At 38.7% G+C, this 20775-nt stretch overlaps 1 protein-coding gene across 2 annotated transcripts in view; it reads left to right on the forward strand.

Annotated features, from left to right (window-relative positions):
• The window catches only part of NADK2 (NAD kinase 2, mitochondrial), a 73363-nt gene that overhangs the window by 8784 nt on the left and 43804 nt on the right, over window positions 1-20775 (forward strand). For both annotated transcript variants that reach the window (XM_006902352.1, XM_006902353.1), the window contains exons 2-4: window positions 16222-16310; window positions 18611-18699; window positions 20175-20256. In XM_006902352.1, coding sequence (XP_006902414.1) covers window positions 16222-16310; window positions 18611-18699; window positions 20175-20256 — 260 coding nt within the window. The remainder of the gene's footprint in view (window positions 1-16221; window positions 16311-18610; window positions 18700-20174; window positions 20257-20775) is intronic.

Below are 20775 nucleotides of genomic sequence, written 5' to 3' on the forward strand. Positions count from 1 at the left end.
TGGATTGATTCAGTGACTGGGGTAATCGGGATGGGAGTGTCAGAGACAGTGAGATTGGCACAGGACAGAGCAGGGTTTAGGGCTGTTGTACAGAGGGTCGCTATGAGGTGCAAGCGACTCGACGGCACACAACAACAACAACAACATGCATGGGCATACCTGCTTTTCCTCAACATAGTTTATTTAATTGTTGTCAACCTGGTATGTGAACAGATTCTATCAGGGTGGTTTAATTTGTGTCACTCTACAGTCTCCTCCCATAAAGACTTACAGCCTTAGAACTTAAAACCTGAAGAAGGATTCCTGTGAATCTGAATGGTTTGGTGAGTGGGTCTGTTGTTGCCCACCCCTAAGCCCCTCAAGACCACCCTCTCCAGCTATACTTTGCTTTGAATGCCCGTATCTATCCTCTAGCCAGTTTCTGCTTCTCTTTGGTTAGACTAAGACTTTCTCCCTTAAGAAGCCTTCCCAAATAACCTTGTTTTCCTTAGCTTTGGTCAGGAAAGGTTGGGTTGGCTTGGTATTCTTTCTTCAGAATATTTATGTCTTTGAACTTTCCATGGTATAGTATAATCTGGGGTTGTTTTCTTCTGTCACCTAGAAACTTTTTGAAGTCAAAGACTGAATCTTCTCTAAATACCCTCACCTCTCGATATTCCTCCGTCCCATTATGCCCCTATCGGGTATTGAAAAAGGTTGCACAATGCTTCTGATGATTTATAGAATCCTTTTTAGTTAATTTTTCCAAGACTGGGAACCATCTTTCTTCCAGTCTGGACTTTATTATCAGTTGTCCTTCTTCCAGAAGATGTTAAGATTCTGAGTCACAAGTTCAACTCTGGCAGCTCCTGGTAATGAATTCCAGGGCCAACAGTAAAGTCAGGCTATGCTCCTCAAGGTAAAGATAAGCAGTCTCCTCCCATGTGATTTACAGCTTCTGAAAACCTGCTATGAGTCATTTCCAACTCGATGACAGGAAGCAGTAGCAAGTGACAGGTTACCAAAAGTGAACTGCTTGAAAGGGGTTTCAAGATTAAATATAAGAGGATTTGTATTTTCCCGTGGACTCCCCCCTTCACCCCAGTGAATGTTTTAAGTTCTGTGGAACACTTTTTAGAAAATAGAGGATTAAGATATAGTCTTTTCCATAAATATTTTCTATTCATAGGAGAATTAGAAAGATGTAAAAGGACTAAATATCATAGAGCTGCAGTTCCACATTGGAGAGCCAGCTGCCCTGTCCTTATGGGTCGGGATTACCTGGAGGAGGTTAGGTAAAAGTACACAGTCAGCCAGAAGTGTAATTTTCTCATTGTGATCTTGCACCATATTTTTTCAATTAAACTTTGAACAAAAAGGTATTAATTTATGTGCATTAATTAATAGTTTCTTAACTAGTGGTATAAGTTGACTTTATTGCACTTTGTAATATGTAGCAGAAATATGTGTTAGTTATTTCATGCCTTAGGAAAATCAGTTACCTGTATTACCTATCATAAATTTTAAATAATTTTTTATTTTTAAAATAAAATAATTTTTATTTTAATAAATAAACCACCAGATATGGCTTGTGTGTGAAATTAGGTCAACCTTTTATAAACCATTTGTGTTCAAGGAGGCTTCACCTGACTCGTTCTTTTCTTCCTAACTAAATTGGTTGGATTTTAGGACATGATGAGGAAAAGAAGAGCCTTAGTCTCTGTAACTTAACCATCACAACTGAAGTTGTGGGGCCTAATGAGTATATCACGGTCCTCCATTAGGAGTAAACTAAATAGCTTTTATGTCTGCTTTTTAGTAATACATGATGATTTCTGGATTAAGAACAATCTGACTTTTTATTCTGGCACCACACTCTGTTGGCTTTGGACACATCAGCAAGTAAACTAGCCTCTCTTATCACTTCATCTTTGAAATTGATATTTGAAAATAGCAAATTCTGTAAACTCTATGCAGAGTTATTAAAGCATAATGCATTGTTACCAATATAATAATGATCACTCTGTGGAAGTATTTTTTAAAATCACTTATTTGGTCCTTTTACATTAGCCTTGTTACTTAGGTCACTAACGTGAACTGAAGATTTGTTGAATTTAACTGCACTTGAAGACTTGTTTTGTTTTTTAAGTCAGTGTTTTTGGAGGAATTTGCAGTTTTGAGTCTTTCAATTCCTGCCCAGAAGTAATCTTGTAAAGGAGAGTATAATTATAAAAATTATGACCTGCTTTATAAATCCTAGAGTGCATAGTGTCACTGTTGGCAACATGCAAGTTGGCTGACTTTTTTGTTTAAAGTATCACACTTAAATATTTATTTGCACTCTATTTTTAAAAAATACCTGCTAAGTTTTAGGCATCTTGCCAGATGCTGGAGAATCAAAGATGAATAAATTATTAGCAAATATAAAGAGAAAAAGTATACTTTAATATTATTTGTAAGTGGTTGGTGGAGTACAGAGAAGAAAAGAGTATAGGGAATGGTATAAAGGCCAGAAAAGCTTTTTTAATTGTTCTTCAGAGTGTTAATAACTTATGGAATGGAATTTTATGTTACAAGATGTTTTAGTTATAAAATTCTTCACACTGGACTTTCTTGACCAATACTAATATTTTGCCATTTTGCTTCAGATTGACTGAGATCTTAGACTTAAAAATGAAGGGCTGTCTGTGCAACCTTTCCCTATGTCCCTCCCTAGAAGTTACCACTAACCTCAAGTTATATACTGTTTCCAGGTATATTACACACTCATGTGTTGCAGACCGAGGGTAAAATATTTTTATAATTATTAATAATGAGATAGATAGCCAGGAATGAGCTAGAACAGAGGGCATGAAAAACAGCAGGCCAACAGTTCTCCACTAAAGACCCCCATTCCAGCTTCTCTGTATCTTTTGTGAAGATTATCAGGAAGTAAAACACAAAGAATTCAATGCAAATGAAGCTGAACTTTTCCTATTAAAAACCTTCTGCTTGACTCAAGAGGGAGAGGTCAGCAAATACAACAATATGATAAACCCTTTGAGGATTGCCTTAGCGCCTCAGTGAACTCTAGCTTGTACCTCACTTCCCCCACTTCCTGATAGCATTCCATTTATTACAAATATTAGCTTCCCATACTTATCCATGTGACTGTCATCATAAACAAGTATCATATTGTTTGTGTGATTTTTAAGTTACATCAGTAATATTTTTTTAGCATATGTGCCTTTAAAAATTTGTTTTTCTTATTCACTGTTTAGTTTAAAATTTATCTTTGTTGATATATATTGGTGTATTTTAATAACTGGATAATATTCTGTGGTTTGCAAAATGAAGTCGGTTTTAGTTTGTCTAATATTTTAAACTGGCTGCAACTGGAAGAACTCCATACATCTCTCCATTCATGTTAAATTCCCCCTAACTTTACCCACGCCTGGAAGACTTTAACATTTGGCAGCATGATAAGACTGAGGTGTGTCTTGAGTCAAATATTGAAAATTAAGGAAAAATTTATAGGTATGAAGGATAAAGAACAGTACTGCCAAACATAGAAAATTACTGTTGTGGCAAATAGAACTTGAGCTTTTTGACCGTGAGCCACAGCAAGAAACGATGCACGTACTCATATTTGAAATTAAAGATAACATGAAATAATTTAGATTTGTTCTATGTAATATAAAGAGATGATGTCCTTGTTGTTGTTATGTGCCGTCGAGTCGCTTGCAACTCATAGCGACCCTCTGTACAACAGCCCTAAATCCTGCTCTATCCTGTGCCAGTCACAGTCTCTGACACACCCATCCCATTTACCCCAGTCACTGAATCAATCCACCTCATAGAAGGTCTTCCCCCTCCTGCATCATCCCTCTACCCTCCCAAGCATAATGTCCCTCTCCAAGGACCTCTCCCTCCTTACAGCATGTCCAAAGTATGTCAGACGAAGCCCCAGAATCCTTGCCTCCAAGGAGTAGCCTGGTTTAACCCTCTCCAAGATGAATCTGTTTTTTTGGCAGTCCAGGGTACATTCAATACTCTTCTCCAGCACCACAGCTCAAAGGCATCAATTCTCCTTCTATCCTCCCTAGTCATTGTCCAACTCTCTGCATAACAAGTGATTGCAAAGACCATGGCCTGTATCAGATGCACCTTGGTCTCCAGAGTGACACTATTGCTCTTCAGTACCCTGGAGAGGTCACTAACAGCCGACTTTCCCATCACAATATGTCTTTTAATTTCCTGGCTACTGGTGCCAAGAGTGTTGACTCTGGAGTCAAGCAGACTAAAGTTGTTAACAGTCTCAATCTCCTCACCGTCCATCCTGATGCTGCCAATTGGTCCAGTGGGGAAAATTTTTGTCTTCTTGACATTGAGCCTCAATCCATACTGAAGGCTGCAGTACTTGACCCTCTGCAGCAAGCATTTCAGGTCCTAGGGGTAAGGAAATACACAGCTAATCTATCATCAGTTCAAATCCACCAGCTGCCCCCTGGGAGGAAAATGGGCAGTCTCCTCCTATGCAACTTACTGGCTCAGAAAACCTGCTGGAGCGTCAGCTATGAGTTGGTTCCAAATTGAAGGTACATAACAATAACACCTGTAGTAGATTTCATTTTCAGTTTTATTTACTATCATCGTGAAATTGATACGGCCAACCTATAGGAGGTTATAAAGCCAGTTTGAAAATCAGTGCTTAGTAAGAATTCTGAAGCTAAACAAATGTGAAGATGTTAAATGTTGTGCTAAGAACTTGATTTTATCTAATAGTAATTTTTAAACTTGTTTTTCTTTTAGTTATAAAATAGAGCCCCTGCTCAGCCCCTCTCTCTTTCCATGAAAGTGGAGTAATTGGGACTCTGTCAGTATTCTATGATGCTTTTAAGCGGTCAAAATGGATTGTATCTCAGCATCAGGAAAACAGTCCTCACCACTGAACTACTAGACAACATCATGATATACGGAGAAAACAGTGAAACTGTCAATGACATCATCTTACTTTGATCTATAAATTAATACACTTGGTATTTGTAGTCAGGAGATCATGAGATCTATTGCACTGGAGCTCTTCAAATTATTGAGGAACAGTAATGCTAGTTTGAGGACTAACGTGAGTTTAATTCAGACCATGGTCTTTTCATTTGACTTGCTTGTACATCTGAGAGCTGAACAATGGCTAAGGATGCCAGAAGAAGAATTGTTGGCCTTGAACTGTGTGGTATTAGAGAGGAATACTGAGTATTCCATGCATTGTTGAAAGAACAGAGAGGTATGTCTTGGAAAAGGTGCAGCCAGAGTGCTCTTTGGAGGAAAGGTAATAAAGCCTTAACTCACATACTTTGGACATGTTGCTAAGAGAGGCTCTTCCTTGGAGAGTGACATCATGCTTGGAAATATGGAGGGTCAGTGAAAGAGGAAGATTTTCAGCCAGGTGTATCGACACAGTGACTGCCACAGTGGGCTTGAGTGTGTCAGAGATTGAGAGGATGGCACAGGATAGGACAGGTTCAAGGTTTGTTGTTCATAGGGTTGCTGTGAATTGTATTCAGTAGCACCTAACAACAACACCAACAACACATTGCTCTAAGCTTTTCATAGAGAGCTCTGGTGGCATAATCCATAGAAAGTTGCACTGCCACACCACAGACAGTGCCTTCATCAGGTTGAATCTATCAACTGCTCCTTAAGAGGAAGGTGGACATTGCCCTCGTGCAAAGATTTACAGCCTCAGAAATCTGATGGTGGGTCAGCTTTGCGACCTTTTCAACTCAGTGGCGGTGTAAGAGTGGGGTTGCTCATCATGGTGTTACGTTGAGTGATAATTAGCCTCTTTAATAGAAGATGCTGTTTTAGAAATTTGCGGCATTATTGCCTTCATCCACATCAGAGTCTGGTGGCATAGTCTGTAAAGAGTTTTGTTGCTTATTTAAAGGCAGTGTCTCTCTGACAAAATCAAGTCCAAAGTTCAACTCCACCAGCTGCTCCATGGGTGAATGATGCATGGGTAGTCTCCTGTCATGCAATTTATAGCCTTCCAAAACTTCCAGGAGGGTAAACTATTAGTCAGTTCTGACTCAAGTTGAGATAAAAATCAAAGAGTCAAGGATGGCTCCAGACTCAAGCAGTTGTTAAGGGCCATTGAAAGCAAGAACAATTAACACATTGTGACCCTATGATCAATAGAGCTGAACTCCATCCTATCCTTTGCCATCCTCATCATTTTCCTCCTTCATAGTACATTTGAGTTCATTGCTGCAGACACTGTATCAAGCCACATTGTTGAGAGCCTTCCTTTTCTTTTCTGACCCTCCATCTTTCCAAACATGATGGCCCTTACCAAGGACTAGCCTCTCCTGACAAAATGTCCAAAGTATGTGAGACGAAGTTTCACCATCTTTGCTTCCAAGGAACATTCTGGTTTCACTTTCTCCAAGACATAGCTGTTTATTCTTTTGGCAGTCTTTGAGACAATTTAGTAATCTTCTCCAACATCACAACTCAAATCCATCATTTCTTTTCCTGTTATCCTTATTCATTGTCCTCCTCTCAGATGCAAAGCAGGTGGATGAAAAGACTGTGACTTGAATCAGGCACACCTTAGTCCTTTTTTCCATACTGACATCATTGCTCTTCAGGACCCTGGAGAGATCTCTGACAGCCAACTTTCCCAGTGCTATAAGGTACACCTAATCAAGGCCATGATTTCTGCAATTACTTACTATGCATCAGTGAGCTGGACAATGACAAGAGATGACAGAAGAAGAACTGATGTTTTTGAGTCATGGTGCTGCAGAAGCGTATTGAACATAACATGACTGCCAATAGATCAGACAGGCTAATCCTAGAGAAAGTGAAACCAGGCTGCTCCTTGGAGGCTAGGATTTTGAAGTTCCATCTCACATACTTTGAACACATGGCCAGGAGGGATCAGTTCCTAGAGAAAGGATATCATGCTTGGAAAAGTAGAGGAACAGCTCTGGAGAGGAAGATCCCAATGAGATGATTGACACAGTAACTGGGGTAACAGGGCGTAGGTGTGTCAGAGTCAGTGAGACTGGCTTAGGATAGAGCAGATTTCAGACCTATTGTGCACAGGATCACAGTGAGTCACAGGCAATTCTATGGGACATAACAAAATAACAACAGTATATCTCTTGATCTTCTGACTGCTGGTACCAAGGGGGTTGACTGTGGATCCAAATAAGATAACATCTTTGATAGTTTGAATCTGTTCTCCATTTATTGTGATGTTACCTATTGGACCAGTGGTGAGGATTTTTATTCTCTATGTTGAGATGTAATCCATATGGAAGACTGCAGTCCTTAATCCTCTGCAGCAAGTGCTTTATGAAAGTCCTTAATTTCAGCAAGCAGGTTTGGTCACCTGCATAACACAGGTTGTTGATGAGCCTTCCTCCAATCCTGATGTCACACTCTTCTTCATAAAATCTAACTTCTTGAATGATTTGCTGAGGATACATCTTTCTCAGTTCTAAACCATGCTCCGTTTGGACAACAACTTCTTGATCTGGGTATAGTTTTCTTATAATCATAAGTTCTTTAATTCTCATTGTTCTCAAGGTAAGCCATAGTTTATGAGGTGCCTTTGTGTAGTCATTAAAACATAAATGGACATTTTTCTGATATTCTCTGCTTTCAGCCAGAATCTATCTGACAGCAGCAGTAAGATCCCTGGTGCCACAGCCTCTCTAAATCTCCTCTAACTTCTGGCAGTTCTCTGTCAATGTACTGTTCTAACCATTTTTAAGTAATCTTAAAAATATTTTGCTTGCGTGGCATAGTAATGATATTTTTCAATAATTTCCACATTCTGCTGGATCACCTTTCTTGGGAATGAGAACAAGTATGGATCTCTTACATCAGCTGGCCAGATTCTGCCTTTCAAATTTCTTGGCACAAACTGGTGAGCATAACTAGGGCTGTATCTGTTCTTTGGAACATGTCAATTGGTATCCCATTGATTCTGGGAGCCTTGTTGTTGACAATGCCTTCAATGCAGCTCGAACTTCCTTCATCATCATTAGCTCTGTATAAGATACTACTTCCTGAGATATTTCAGTATTGACCAATTCTTTTTTTGTACATTAACTCCAAGTATTCCCTCCGGCTTCTTTTCATGCTTCCTGGATCATTCAAGATTTTCCCCATAGTGTCTCTCAGTATTGTAACTTGAGACCTGAATTTGTTTTTTAGTTCTTTCAGTTTGAGAAAAGCCAAACAAGTTTTTCCTTCTTTATTCCCTCAACTCTAGCTCTATGTATATTCCATTTTAATACTTTATTTTGTCTTGAGTTGCTTTAGGAATGTAAAGGACACAGATTAGAAAAGGAGTTTACAGATAGAGCTTCAGATCTTATCGCTGATTTCACTATGGATAAAAAAATTAAAAGTTATACCAAATTCTGCTGACTTGGTAAATCTTGATATTGTTAACTGAGAGTTGGGACTCAGGAAGACTAATTTGAAGGGAGAATGTGGGATCATTTGTACGTTGTTGCAGACCGAGGGTGAAATATTTTTATAATTACTAATAATGACACTAGACAGTCAGGAATGAGATAGAACAGAGAGCATTAAACAGGGGGCCAGCAGTTCTTGACTGAAGGGCCCAAACCATGCTTCTCTGTGTATTTATTGATAATCTGGGGAAGCAAATAATAAAAGGAATTCCTTGTAAATGAAGCTGAATTTTTCTCTATTGTCAACCTAATGCTCTAGCTCAGGAAGTATTTCACAGGTAGTAATGCTCCCTCTGTAGGGGGCCCCAACTGTCTCTTGTCTGCAGGGAACAAATAGCTCATTTTCTGTGATCTGTCACAAGAGAAATCCTAACTTATAAATTTGTAATTCCTTCAATTCCTGAACAAGGGTTTTCATATAATATTTGGTATGATTAACCCCCAAGCCTGTCTTTCATTGTTTTTGTTCAGACACTCCTCTAGGTCGTATAGCCCTGATGTACAAGTTGGCGTGCTGCGTTCACTTTTGGTTGCTGTGAGGCTTAACACCGTGACACTGGTGTGTCAACTGTGTTAGTGGTTGTCTACCCAGTGCAGACGGAGAGTGGGGTGGAGCTCCCCCATTAAAACAAGCTTGGAAGGAGGAGTGGCATCCACTTCCATAATAGCTTGCCTCCGGAAACCCTATGAACCTGGAGAGAGGATGAAAGGCACCCAAGTGTCGAGGACTCTCCTTCATAAGGGTCGCTGTTAGTCAACTGCGATGCGACGGCACTTAACAACAACATTTGGTATGAAGTTTGGCTTCCCAGAGTAGGTGGTTTGAGAAAGTCACTTGAGCTTGCTTTGGACGGTGATAAAAGTAAGCGTTTGAAAATTTGAGCCTGTTGTTCAAGATGGAAGCATGTCAAATAGTATAGATTTCAGAGTTACTGGTTTATACTTCGTAATTCAAGTCCCTGGGTTGGGTCACTAATCCAGGAGAAAATAAAGTGGGAAAAGTAAAAATGAAATCTTCAGAAATGTCAGCATAAAGGGAAGAAGTAAAAAGAGGAGTGCAGAGGTACTGAGAGTGTGATGGACAGATAAGAACCTGAGAGAAAGGAGAAACGAACTAAAAACATGTAAGGTAAATACCAAGTACATTTCAAGAAATATTTAGAGTTCACTGATCATATGAGGTGAATGCTTTACTATCTGCTAATTAAGTGCCATTAACCCTGGAAAGGGACAAACTGGGCTGCTCCTTAGAGGCAAGGATTCTGAGGCTCCATCTGACATACTTTGGACATGTTGCAAGGAGGGACAGGTCCTTGGAGAGGGACATCATACTTGGTAAGGTGGAGGGACAGCGCAGGAGGGGAAGGCCCTCCATAAAGTGGATTGATTCAGTGATTGGGGTAATCGGGATGGGTGTATCAGAGACGGTGCGATTGGCACAGGATAGAGCCGAGTTTAGGGCTGTTGTACATAGGGTCGCTATGAGTCGCAAGCGACTCGACGGCACATAACAACAGCAACAACCCTTGCTACAGGGAGCTCTGGTGGCAGAGTCCATAGGAATTGTGCTGCTAACTCAAGGTTATGTCTCTGCCTGTTCAAATCCACCAGTGATTCCCCTGGAGAAAGATGCACAATTTCTGTGAGCTACAACCTCAGACACCCAAGAGAGGGTCAGGTATGGGTTGGTTCCAACATGACAGTGATGAATTGTGAACCATAGAGTTGGAACCAACTCATAGCAGACCCTCCTGCAGGTTTTCAGAGGCAGTTAATAGCACAGGAGGGGATTGCCCATCCTTCTGCACTTGAAAATAGAGGACTTAACTATTAAAGAAAATCAAAGACTCTAGCCTTCAGTATAGATTATACCTCAGCCTAAAGAAAACAAAAATCTTCACAGCTGGACTACTATGCAGCAACACCCTGATGAGTGGAGACAAGATTGAAGTTGTCAGTGATTTCATTTAACTTGAATCCACAAACAGTCCTCGTGGAGGCAGCACTCAAGAAATCAAGACATACTGCATTGGGCAAAACTGCTGTATGGACATCTTTAAAGTGCTAAAGAGCACAAGGATGTCATTTTAAGGACTAAGATACCCCAGATTCAGCCTGAGCTGTTTTTATTTGCTTCATATGCACGTGCAAGTCAGGCAGTAAAGAAGGGAGCCTGGATGAGAACTGATGACTTTGAATTGTGGTATTGGCAGAGATCTCCAGCATTGGAAACCTGACGGTGGATCACTGTGAGTCAGAAACAACTTAGTGTCCTGAATAATTTTTTAATTAAGATAAGGATAAAAAAAAGGCTTGGAAGAAGGAGTGGCATCCTCTTCCATAATAGCTTGCCTCTGGAAACCCTATGAACCTGGAGAGAGGATGAAAGACACCTAAGCTTTGAGGACTCTCCTTCATAGGGTCGCTATGAGCCGCATGTGACTCGACAACACTTAACAACAACAAGGATAAAAAAGTCTTTCTTAAAAAGAAAATATTAAAAAAAATTGTTATTAATACTCTTCTAACCCAAACCAAACCCTCTGCTCTCCAGTCAGTTCTGACTCACGACAGCCCTTTGGGTTTGTGAGGCTATAAATCTATGCGAGGATACTACCCGTCTTTCTCCTGTGGTATAGCTGATGGACTTGGTCTTTCTACCTTTGTTAGTAGTCTTACATACAATGCACTACATCATCAAGAATCCTCTGTTCTAGAGCATTGCAGAATGGAGAATATATCTCAGATTTCAGTTAATTTCTCTAAACTTTTCATTATAAGACCTTCTACATCCCATGGACTGCCGGAAGGACAGACAGATAAGACTTGGAGAAGGTGCATCCAGAGTGCCCCTCGGAGTCAAAGAGGATGAAGCTTCGTCTCACATACTGTGGCATGTTGCTAGGAGAGGCTATTCATTGGAGAGGGACATCATGCTTTGGAAGGTAGAGGGACGGCATAGGAGAAGCAGATCCTCAACCAGGTGGATTGATACCAACAAGAGATTTCAGCAGTGGGCTTGAGGGTGTCAGATTGTGAGGGTAGGACAGGGTTCAGATCTGTAGATTGTAGAGTTGCTATGAGTTGTACTCAAGGGCACCTAATAAGAACAACAGGAAGAAAAATTCATGGTTTTTTGTTCTTTGAATGATTAAAGTATGATTTTTGAAGTCCTGTGATTTCAGGATGAAATTCTTAAGATGATAACACGTTCCACGTAGTTTACAGCTTCTGAAAGCCCTTGGGAGGGTCAACTATGATTTGGTTCCAACTCATATGATGAGTTTGAGATTTTGAGTCTTGAAAAAGGAGATCCAGTTGAATGATAGTTCTATATTTTCTAATTGATGTTACGTATTATGTTATTTTAGCACCTGTGTTAGCCGGCCAGTATTAATAAAGTGTACTGTTACAGACATATAAATCTCTGACAAAAATAGCTATTTTGGGAACTGGTATTCTCTAAATGAATATATTGAGCATGAGTTACTAGAGATTTAGTTCACCAGAAGAGGACATTTGAGTGGGAATAAGAATTCGTGAAATGCCATTTCCGGACCAGAGTCAAGTATTTAGATGCTAAATGAACTTTGTATTTAGATTTGGAATTTTAAGAATTTTAATTTTGTTAGCAAGATATTTCCTACTAAAATCTTGGAAAGTTGAAGTTTTTTGTTAGTCCTCCAAACCTCTTCCTCAAAGCAAAACTTCTTACATTCATCTAACTCAGCAGTCTGAATTTTTTAGAACTAAGAACCTGGAAACCAAAAAACCAAACCAGTTGCTTCTGAGTCATCATGTCAGCAACCTTTCCATTGGGTGGGTCTGTGAAGCTGTAAATCTTTTTGGGGAAAGGCTGCCCAGCTTTCTCTGCTGGAACAGCTGGGTAGATTCAAACTCTGACTTTTCTGTTTGGTGTTGTGTGCCGTCAAATTGGAACTGACTATATTTCTGTTAGTAGCCAGACATTTAGTGCACTACCCAACCAAGGGTCCTTTAACACCTAGTTATTGTGTGCCTTTGAGTTGAAAACTGACCTATAGCTGACCCTCTAGTAGGTTTTCAGAGGCAGTACTTCCGCAGGGAGCAGCTAATGGTTTTGAACTTCATGCCTCTGGGATTGCTGCACAATCCCAATGGGATTGGGATTTACCACTTGGCCACCAGAGAGGTGAAAAAATTCTGAACCACCAGGTTAGGAGGAAAAAAGTGCCTAGGACTCATAGGGTAAGGCTTATGTCTTTTATCCATGTTTTCATGTTCTCTATTCAGACGTAAATCTGAATACAAGGCCAGATACCGGGACAGGAAGTTGAAGTTGGAGGGCCTGAAACCCTTAAATTTTGTTTGTAGCAATGAGGAGCAACCAGTTTGAAATTGTTATAATACATTTGTTGCATATTTGAGTTAGTTCACATGTCCTTAACAGAGTCAGTTGATATATTTGATTGAGCTCAGCAAATACTTAAAACATGGCAGTAGGCACTCAAGTACTTGAAGAAGAAATAGAATTTTTCAGAGCTTAATTCCAAACTGTTTAAAGTATTTACTCTTAAAATGTAATCATATGAGATATTGTATGAAAATAATACATCCTGTAACCAGTGTACCTCGCTTAGTTCTTAGTTCTGACCAAAGACGACTTGCTCAGCTCACTCTATGTTCTTTCTGTTTTCACTTGGGCTATATGTCCCAGTATCTGCTTATTAAATTGCAAATTCTTGGTCAGTACTTAGGTCCTAAGAATAATGGTGAACAAGAGAAATGTCACTGTTGCATTGTGTTTGCATACTAATAATAATAGGAGACAATCAGATTTTCTGAAATACTAAGGTAGTTTTAGTTTGTGCTGAGTGCATTGAAGGAAATGGGATTGTGTCGTCCATAGCAGTAGCAGATATTTATTCATGGTCCAGGAGAACAGCCATTGTTGGGCTGAAGGAGAACATTCCAGCAATCACATGGGAAAATAAAGGTTCAAGAGAACAGACCTTTAGGACTGAAGTCTAGAGAATGAGAAGGAAGAGCTGTGAATGGGGGTGGGGTGGGGCTGGGAACAGAAGCCTTCTGAGAGTTGGCAAAGGGTGAGATTGTTAGTGGTAGTGGGGAAGATGGGGCAGATTGGATGGGTTAAATAGCCAATAGCAATTTGAGAATAAAGGGGAAAAGGCCATCAAGTATGACTCCTAGATTTGATCCTGGGAAGTGTAAGTTAAAGGTTTGATAATGAACATATCCATTGGAGCTGCAGTTACATTTCCATACGTTGTTGTTGTTGTTTATTGCCTTTGAGTTGAGCATGACTCAAAGCGACCCTAGGAACAAAAGGATTGAAGCCCCTCTACAACTACTGACATTTATCAAAGTTCATAGGGTTTCCAGAGGCATGTTATTTGGAAAGTGGATGTCACTCCTGCTTCCAATACCTCTTCATATAGAAATGTCAAATAAACAATCGGAAGAATGCATTTGGATCTCCAGGTAGAAGCCAGGGTTAGAAAGAAAAACTAGAAAGGATTAATCAGGAAATAAAATCAGTTGCTCTGAATCAGTTCAAACTCACAAAGACTTTGTATATGTCTAAGTAGGTCTGTGACCCATAGGGTTTTCAATGGTAGAGTTTTTTGTGGGGTTTGTTTGTCTTTCTAATTGGGCTTTTCCCCCCTGAGAATCCTCTGGGTGGACTCAAATATCCAAACTTTCATTTAGTAGTAGTCAAGTATGTGAACTGTTTGAATTGCTCGGAGAATCCATCAACAAAGAGATTTGTTAAAAGTGGGAAACTGGAGATCACCAAAAGAAAGAGAAAACAAGAGGCATTTTGATTAATTTCATTGAGAGGTGGTTAGTATCACTTTAGTGATTCCGTAATTGGTGACTGTAATAATCTGAAAATTTGTGCTATGTTCATCCATATTCAGAAATTCACCCTTAGAATAAGTGTTCAGTGCAATCTTGATTATTGTTGGTTAAAGTAATTGAAGGAATTTCAATTACCTTGGTTACTGGTTTCCTGTAAATAAAGACCTAAATTAATGATTTTTAACATGAGTTTGCTTTTGGTATGTCTTCTAAATTTAGAAAATATGTTAATCTGTAAAATGAAGATATAAATGCTCATAATGAATGGAGTTCACAGTTTGGCACATATTTGCCTTTTGTTTAGAAGTATTTTGTTATAAACAAAATTTATGTATTATTTGTATATATACATATGCATCTTCCAGATTAATATTTCTGTAACCTTTACAAGTGGTGGTGATTAAGTTTATAAACCGTAATGCATGTTTTGGGCTGTAATCCAGGTTGGGAAGTTGTCTGGAGCTACTGGATTCTAGAGAGATTAGTTTTCTGATTCTGGTGAGGCAATCAGGCCTGGTTTTAATTGTTTTTGGTCCAACATTCTTCTAAGTAGTATTGCACTGTTCTGTCCATTTGCTGTATAGAGGTAACCTGTGATGATAAACACTGTGACACTGATGTGTCAAATGCAATAATGGTTATCCACGGTGGGCAGTGTTTGGTGGAGCTCCCTGATTAAACAGGCTTGGAAGCAGGAGTGGCATCCACTTGCAAAATAGCTTGCCTCCAGAAACTCAATGAACATAGAGAAATAATAAGTTATACAAGTGTTCAGGTCTTTCATTTATAGGGTCACTATGATTCATCTACAATTTGATGACACTTAACAACAACAGCAACAATGCATGCTTCAAGCCATTTGTTCATAGGGTCATTATGAGTTGTGCTCGACTCCATGACAATCAGCAATAACTACATAATGCATGGGAGTGAATGTATGAAATAGAATGTGAATGAAGAATGGTGTGAAACACAATATACTTCACACTCAAACTTTGTAAGCAAACCAATAAAAAGAATTTTTAAAAAGTTATTCTTTTTTTAAAAAGTTAAGTAAATATTCTTAAATACCTAATCTAAAAATGTATATTACTTTACAATTCTGTAAATAATGGTTTAAAACAGGATATATTTATGATTGTATATTGGTTGTGTAGTTAAAAAACACTGGTTTTGTGTCATAAGGAAGCACAGTATAAGGAAATTGGAGAAGATAAACTAACATGCTTTTGAATTCTACTAGAATTGACTTCAGTGGGCAGATTTTCTTTGATCTTCTCAAAATTTATTTTGCTTTTTTGGATGGTTTGGAAAACTTGGACTTTAAAAGGAAAATATTAATGATAAGATAATTATAAAATATCATTCCAACCAACTAGGAAAAATCATGCTTGGATGATTATTTACTATCTAAAAGTTCTTCGTTCTTAAGGAGTTAGCCAGTGCTTTGTCCGGATTGTGTAGGATAAATTCCAAACAGAGCTCGTGAATCTGAACACCAGAGCTGTGACTCCAAGTGGAGCAAAGGTCATCCTTCTGCTTCTCAAAATATGACATTGTCTTTGATCTTCAGGGATCTATATGCAATATGTTGCAAAGCCATTGAGAAAATAAAGCATTGAGCCTATGAAGCATGTACATTTTGAGTTCTGTTGACTACCTGGTTAAAAAAATGTAATCCTGTATATAATATCAACCACATTACAGTTTTCTGAAATCTGACTTCCTACATCAGTTTGAACTTGTAATTTGCACAGTTTGTAATGAAAATAAAGCTTTATAAAAAACCCAGATAACTATAATTCTATTTTATATAGTATTTGAAAGAAATACAGTATTATAATAGCATATATAAAATCTATTGTATGAATATAATAAGACAAAAATGCGTTTTCTTTTGGTATAGCTTGCATTAAAAGGCTCTAGCTACAGTGGATTGCTTGAACGCCATCATATTCACACCAGAAATGTGGAGCATATTGTAGATAGTTTAAGGTAAGTTTTATGGACTTGCAGCTTGGGTGGGCTTTCTTGTAGGTTTTTTGGTGTGGCTCCCCTCCCCCCTTAGATTTTTAGTAAATATCATTTTCAGAAAATTGTATTGAGGTGGTAGTGGTTGTGTATCATTGAATCTAAACTGACTCATAGCTGACCCTCCAAGCAGGTTTTCAGAGGCAGTAAATCACACAGGAGGAGATAGCCCATCTTTCTTTTGCAGAGTAGCTGGAGAATTCAGACTGTGTGCCTTTGGGTTGGCAGCTCTCAGCTCCTTACTCCTAAGTCACTAGAGCTCCCTGTATTGAGGTGGTGGTGGTAGTTGTTGTGTACCATGGAGTTGGAGCCTACCCATAGCTGACCCTCCAGTGTGTTTTCAGAGGCACATGGGGAGATTGCCCATTCTCCTGTGGAGAAACTGGTGGATTCAAATGGCATGCCTTTGGGATTGCAGCACAATTTCCTACCATTGTTGTTGTTGTTGTTAAGTGTTGTCAGTCACAGGCAACTCATAGCGAACATATGAAGGAGAGTCCTCAATGCTTGGGTGTGTCTGTGTCTCATCCTCTCTCCAGGTTCATAGGGTTTCTGGAGACAAGTTATTATGGAAGTGGATGCCACTGCTCCTTCCAAGCTTGTTTTAATTGGGGAGCTCCACCCCACTCTCTGTCCACATTGGGTAACCAGTGATTAACACATTTGACACATCAGTGTCGTGTTCAGCCTCACAGCAACCACAAGTGACCTCTGTATGGCAACTTGTACACCAGGGCTATACGACGTAGAGGAATGTCTGAACAAAAACAATGAAAGACAGGCCCGAGGGCTGCAGATTAAAAGTCACCCACCTTTGGCTTGGTAGCATCGCTTTCTGTCCACTGGGCCAGCTGCTCTCTCTATGTTGATGTTATTGTTGTTAAGTGCCATCACATAGCGACCCTATGAAGGAGAGTCCTCAACACTTAGGTTTTTACCATTAGTGGACCTAATTTTATAACATTTCTAAGGAAGTTTTTATTATACTGTGAAAATTGCAAAGGTTTTGATCTATTAAATATAAGACAGAAGCAATTATAGTATAGATAGGGTAAGTACTAAATTACTATTCAAAAGAGAAGGATGTAGTAGTGGCCTCATGTTAAGATTTACTGTCTTAAAAGCCTGATGGAGGGTCACCAGGAGTTGGAATGCACTTGATGGCAGAGTTTGACTGGACTTACTCTACTGTGAGAAGAAGTATCTTTCTAAAAGTTAATTCAGTATGTAGGAGGATTCACCTGTATACATAATGTTTAATTTCTTAAACATATTAGTGGATTATGTGAGTGAGTATTCATTTTCATATTCTCTGAATCCCTAAAAATTTTCCTCATAAATTATAGGTTATTTTGGGACTCCATACAATCAGTGAATGAATTTATGTATAAGGGAATAAATGTGGAAAAAATGCAAATTAGCATTTTAGTCATTCAGTGTCTGGCTGTCATTCACTATTAGTTGAGTTTAAAATAATGGCTATTCAGTTTTATAATTTTTTAAAAATTTATTTTATTATCTTTGTGTGTGTACCATCAAATTAGATCTGATTGGTACTGGAGGAGATTGAACCTCCTTCTCCAGCAGAACATCTGGTGGATTTGAACCACACCCCTCTGGGATTGCAGTACAGCTTCCTGCCACTAGGCCACCAGAGCTCCCTCTAGTTTTATAATTTTTAAAACCATTCTCTTATATGTAACTATTTTGGGTCATTTCTCAGTAATGAATTTTAGTCAAGAGAAAAAGAGAAAATCGAATTGCATTCTAACCAGTGTTGCTATTGATTAATGGCTATAAAAGTTTTTATTATTCGAGTGAGCTTACAAATCATACTTTTTTTCATTCAATCATTCATACACATTTTGTTTTCTAACATGAACTACAATTGATTAATGAGTCCATTATAGTATCTTAGCAGCCATTTTTCGTATACTGTCTATCCCTTTACCCAACTTATCTATATAAAAATATTTTTAAAACTATATTGATGTTTGAGGGTAATTAGTAATTTTAGTTTATTAATATGCTCCATGGCCTGTTACAGTTATTTGGCTTGGCTGTCGTAATTAAATAAAAGTTTGTGGCAGGATTATAAAGCTGAACATAAATTTGTTTTAAAAACATACATTTATTTTTTTTCTCTATTGTGATAATATTCCTCTCAAAACATGTCTCTAAGATGTATGTTACTGCATTTTTTAATAACCTTTTTATTATTATTATAAATATGATGGTCTTATAACCTTTACTTCTTACCTCAGGAATGAAGGAATTGAAGTTCGTCTAGTGAAAAGGAGAGAGTATGATGAAGAGACTGTGAGATGGGCTGATGCTGTCATTGCTGCTGGAGGTAACTGCTTTACAGTATAAAGAATTTGGGGACAGGGTTGCTTTTTAATACATGTTGCTGTTGTACCGTAGGGTTGGAACCGACCTATAGCTGACCTCCAGGGGGTTTTCAGAGGTAGTTAATTGCACGGGAGAAGATTGCCCATCCTTCTCTCACGGTGCTTAAACGTCTAGATTTCCAAAGACTGTGGAGTCTAGTTACAGTGAAGTCATTCCTGAAGACAGATGTTTTAATTTCCTGAACTAGGTATGAAACAGATCTTTGCTATACATTTCACCTTTATAGTCAATGATGTTCCTGTGTCATTAGAGTGTGGTTCTTTCTTTTTGTATTTTGAGGTACATATATGTAGCTTTAAGTATGGCACAAAGCTTTGTCGTCATCATTGTTGTTAGGTTCTGACAAGTCGAGTACAATTCATAGCGACCCTGTGAACCAAAAAGATCTGGACCCTGTTCTACCCTGTGCAATCTTCATATTTCCTACAGGCAGGAGCCCATTGCAGCAGTCACCATATCAGCCCACTTTGTTGAGGGCCTTCCTCTCCTTCCCCAGCCCTCCACCCTTCCCAGAATCTTGTCCTTCTCGAAGGAACAGCCCCTCCTGGCAACATGCCCAAAGTATGCGAGGCAAAGACTTATCATTCTTGCCTCAAAAGAGCACTCTGGCTGCACCACCTCTAAGACATATCTCTTTGTTCTCTCAGCTGTCCACGGCATATTCAGTGCTCTTCTCCAACACCACAGCTCAATTTATTTTTCTGTCATTAGTCATAGATATATTTTGGTCTACCAATTTTTTTTTTTTAAATTAAAAGTAGAACTTGATAGAGGGCTTAGTGTAATTAGATAAGTTCTGCCCCTTTTTGGCCCCAATACACTTACACTTATTTTTACCTAAGCTTTAGTGACTACTCTTTCTAAAACTTAACATTTACAACAGTAGTTGGAGAAAAATACCCAAATTTGGAAACTTTGTTGGGTATGTTTTCAATAAAGAATATGTGAATTTGGACTCATCAGAGAAGAAAAAAATATTAGCTCATAAAAGCAGTAGGATTTAAAAAATTTTTTTAAAAAGAAGAAAAAGCGATAAGATTAGTGCTCTGATTCTTACCGGGGCAGCTTTGATTCCGGGGAACATTTGGCATTATCTTGAAGCAAGTCTGTCACTGGCAGTAGGGGCATAGTTTCTAATGGCTAAAGGCCAGTGATGCTGCTCAACATCTTATGTACAAGATGCCGCCTCAGATAATGAATTATTCTACATAAATGATATCCTTGCTACTGTCCAGAAATCCTAGATTAGAGTTGGAGAGACAGAAGAAATGAAGGGTAAGTAGAAGGGTGGAGTGTAGACTATGGCAGTTGTCAGGATGGGGTTTGGTTGTTGAAACAAAACTGCCGGTATTCAAAATGATATAAAAAGTGGATTTTGTAATAGAAGTGCAGTTAATTTTGCCTAATGCTCTTTAGGTGATGGCACGATGCTTCTGGCAGCAAGCAAAGTCTTAGACAGGCTTAAACCAGTTATTGGAGTAAACACCGACCCAGAAAGGTAAGGGGACATGTGTGGCTTGTATGTTCATTTTGTAGATTATGCATAAAAAGGTTTCTTCTTTGTTTTACATATTACCTATTCCTAATAAATCTGACAATTTCAAGGTGATTACTGGACTCTGTTGCTAGAGGTAGTATTTTTTGCAGCCAGTCTTCTTAGGCAGGAGTGTCATTGCTGCTGGCTACCATGATTAAGAAATTAAATATTTTTACCAATTTCTGCATTCTAGTGTTTATCAAAATACAGTCAGGAGGCATTGATAATTACCAATGATTGATAATTTAGCAAGATTGTTTCGAAATACCTTTTTCTCAACGACATAAAAGATACATATACCTTGGCAGATTGAGGATATACAGAAATTAAAGTGACTACATTGAACAGACCACCAATTACTCATATGCAAATTCAAGCTGAAGCTGAGGAAACTTAAACCAAATCCACAGGAGCCAAAATATGACTTTGATTTCATACCACCTGAATTTAAGAATCATCTCAGGAACAGGTTTGAGGCCT

Source organism: Elephantulus edwardii, unplaced genomic scaffold (assembly GCF_000299155.1).
Source record: "Elephantulus edwardii isolate Elephantulus edwardi_28Jun2011 unplaced genomic scaffold, EleEdw1.0 scaffold00395, whole genome shotgun sequence".
Taxonomy (NCBI): Eukaryota; Metazoa; Chordata; class Mammalia; order Macroscelidea; family Macroscelididae; genus Elephantulus; species Elephantulus edwardii.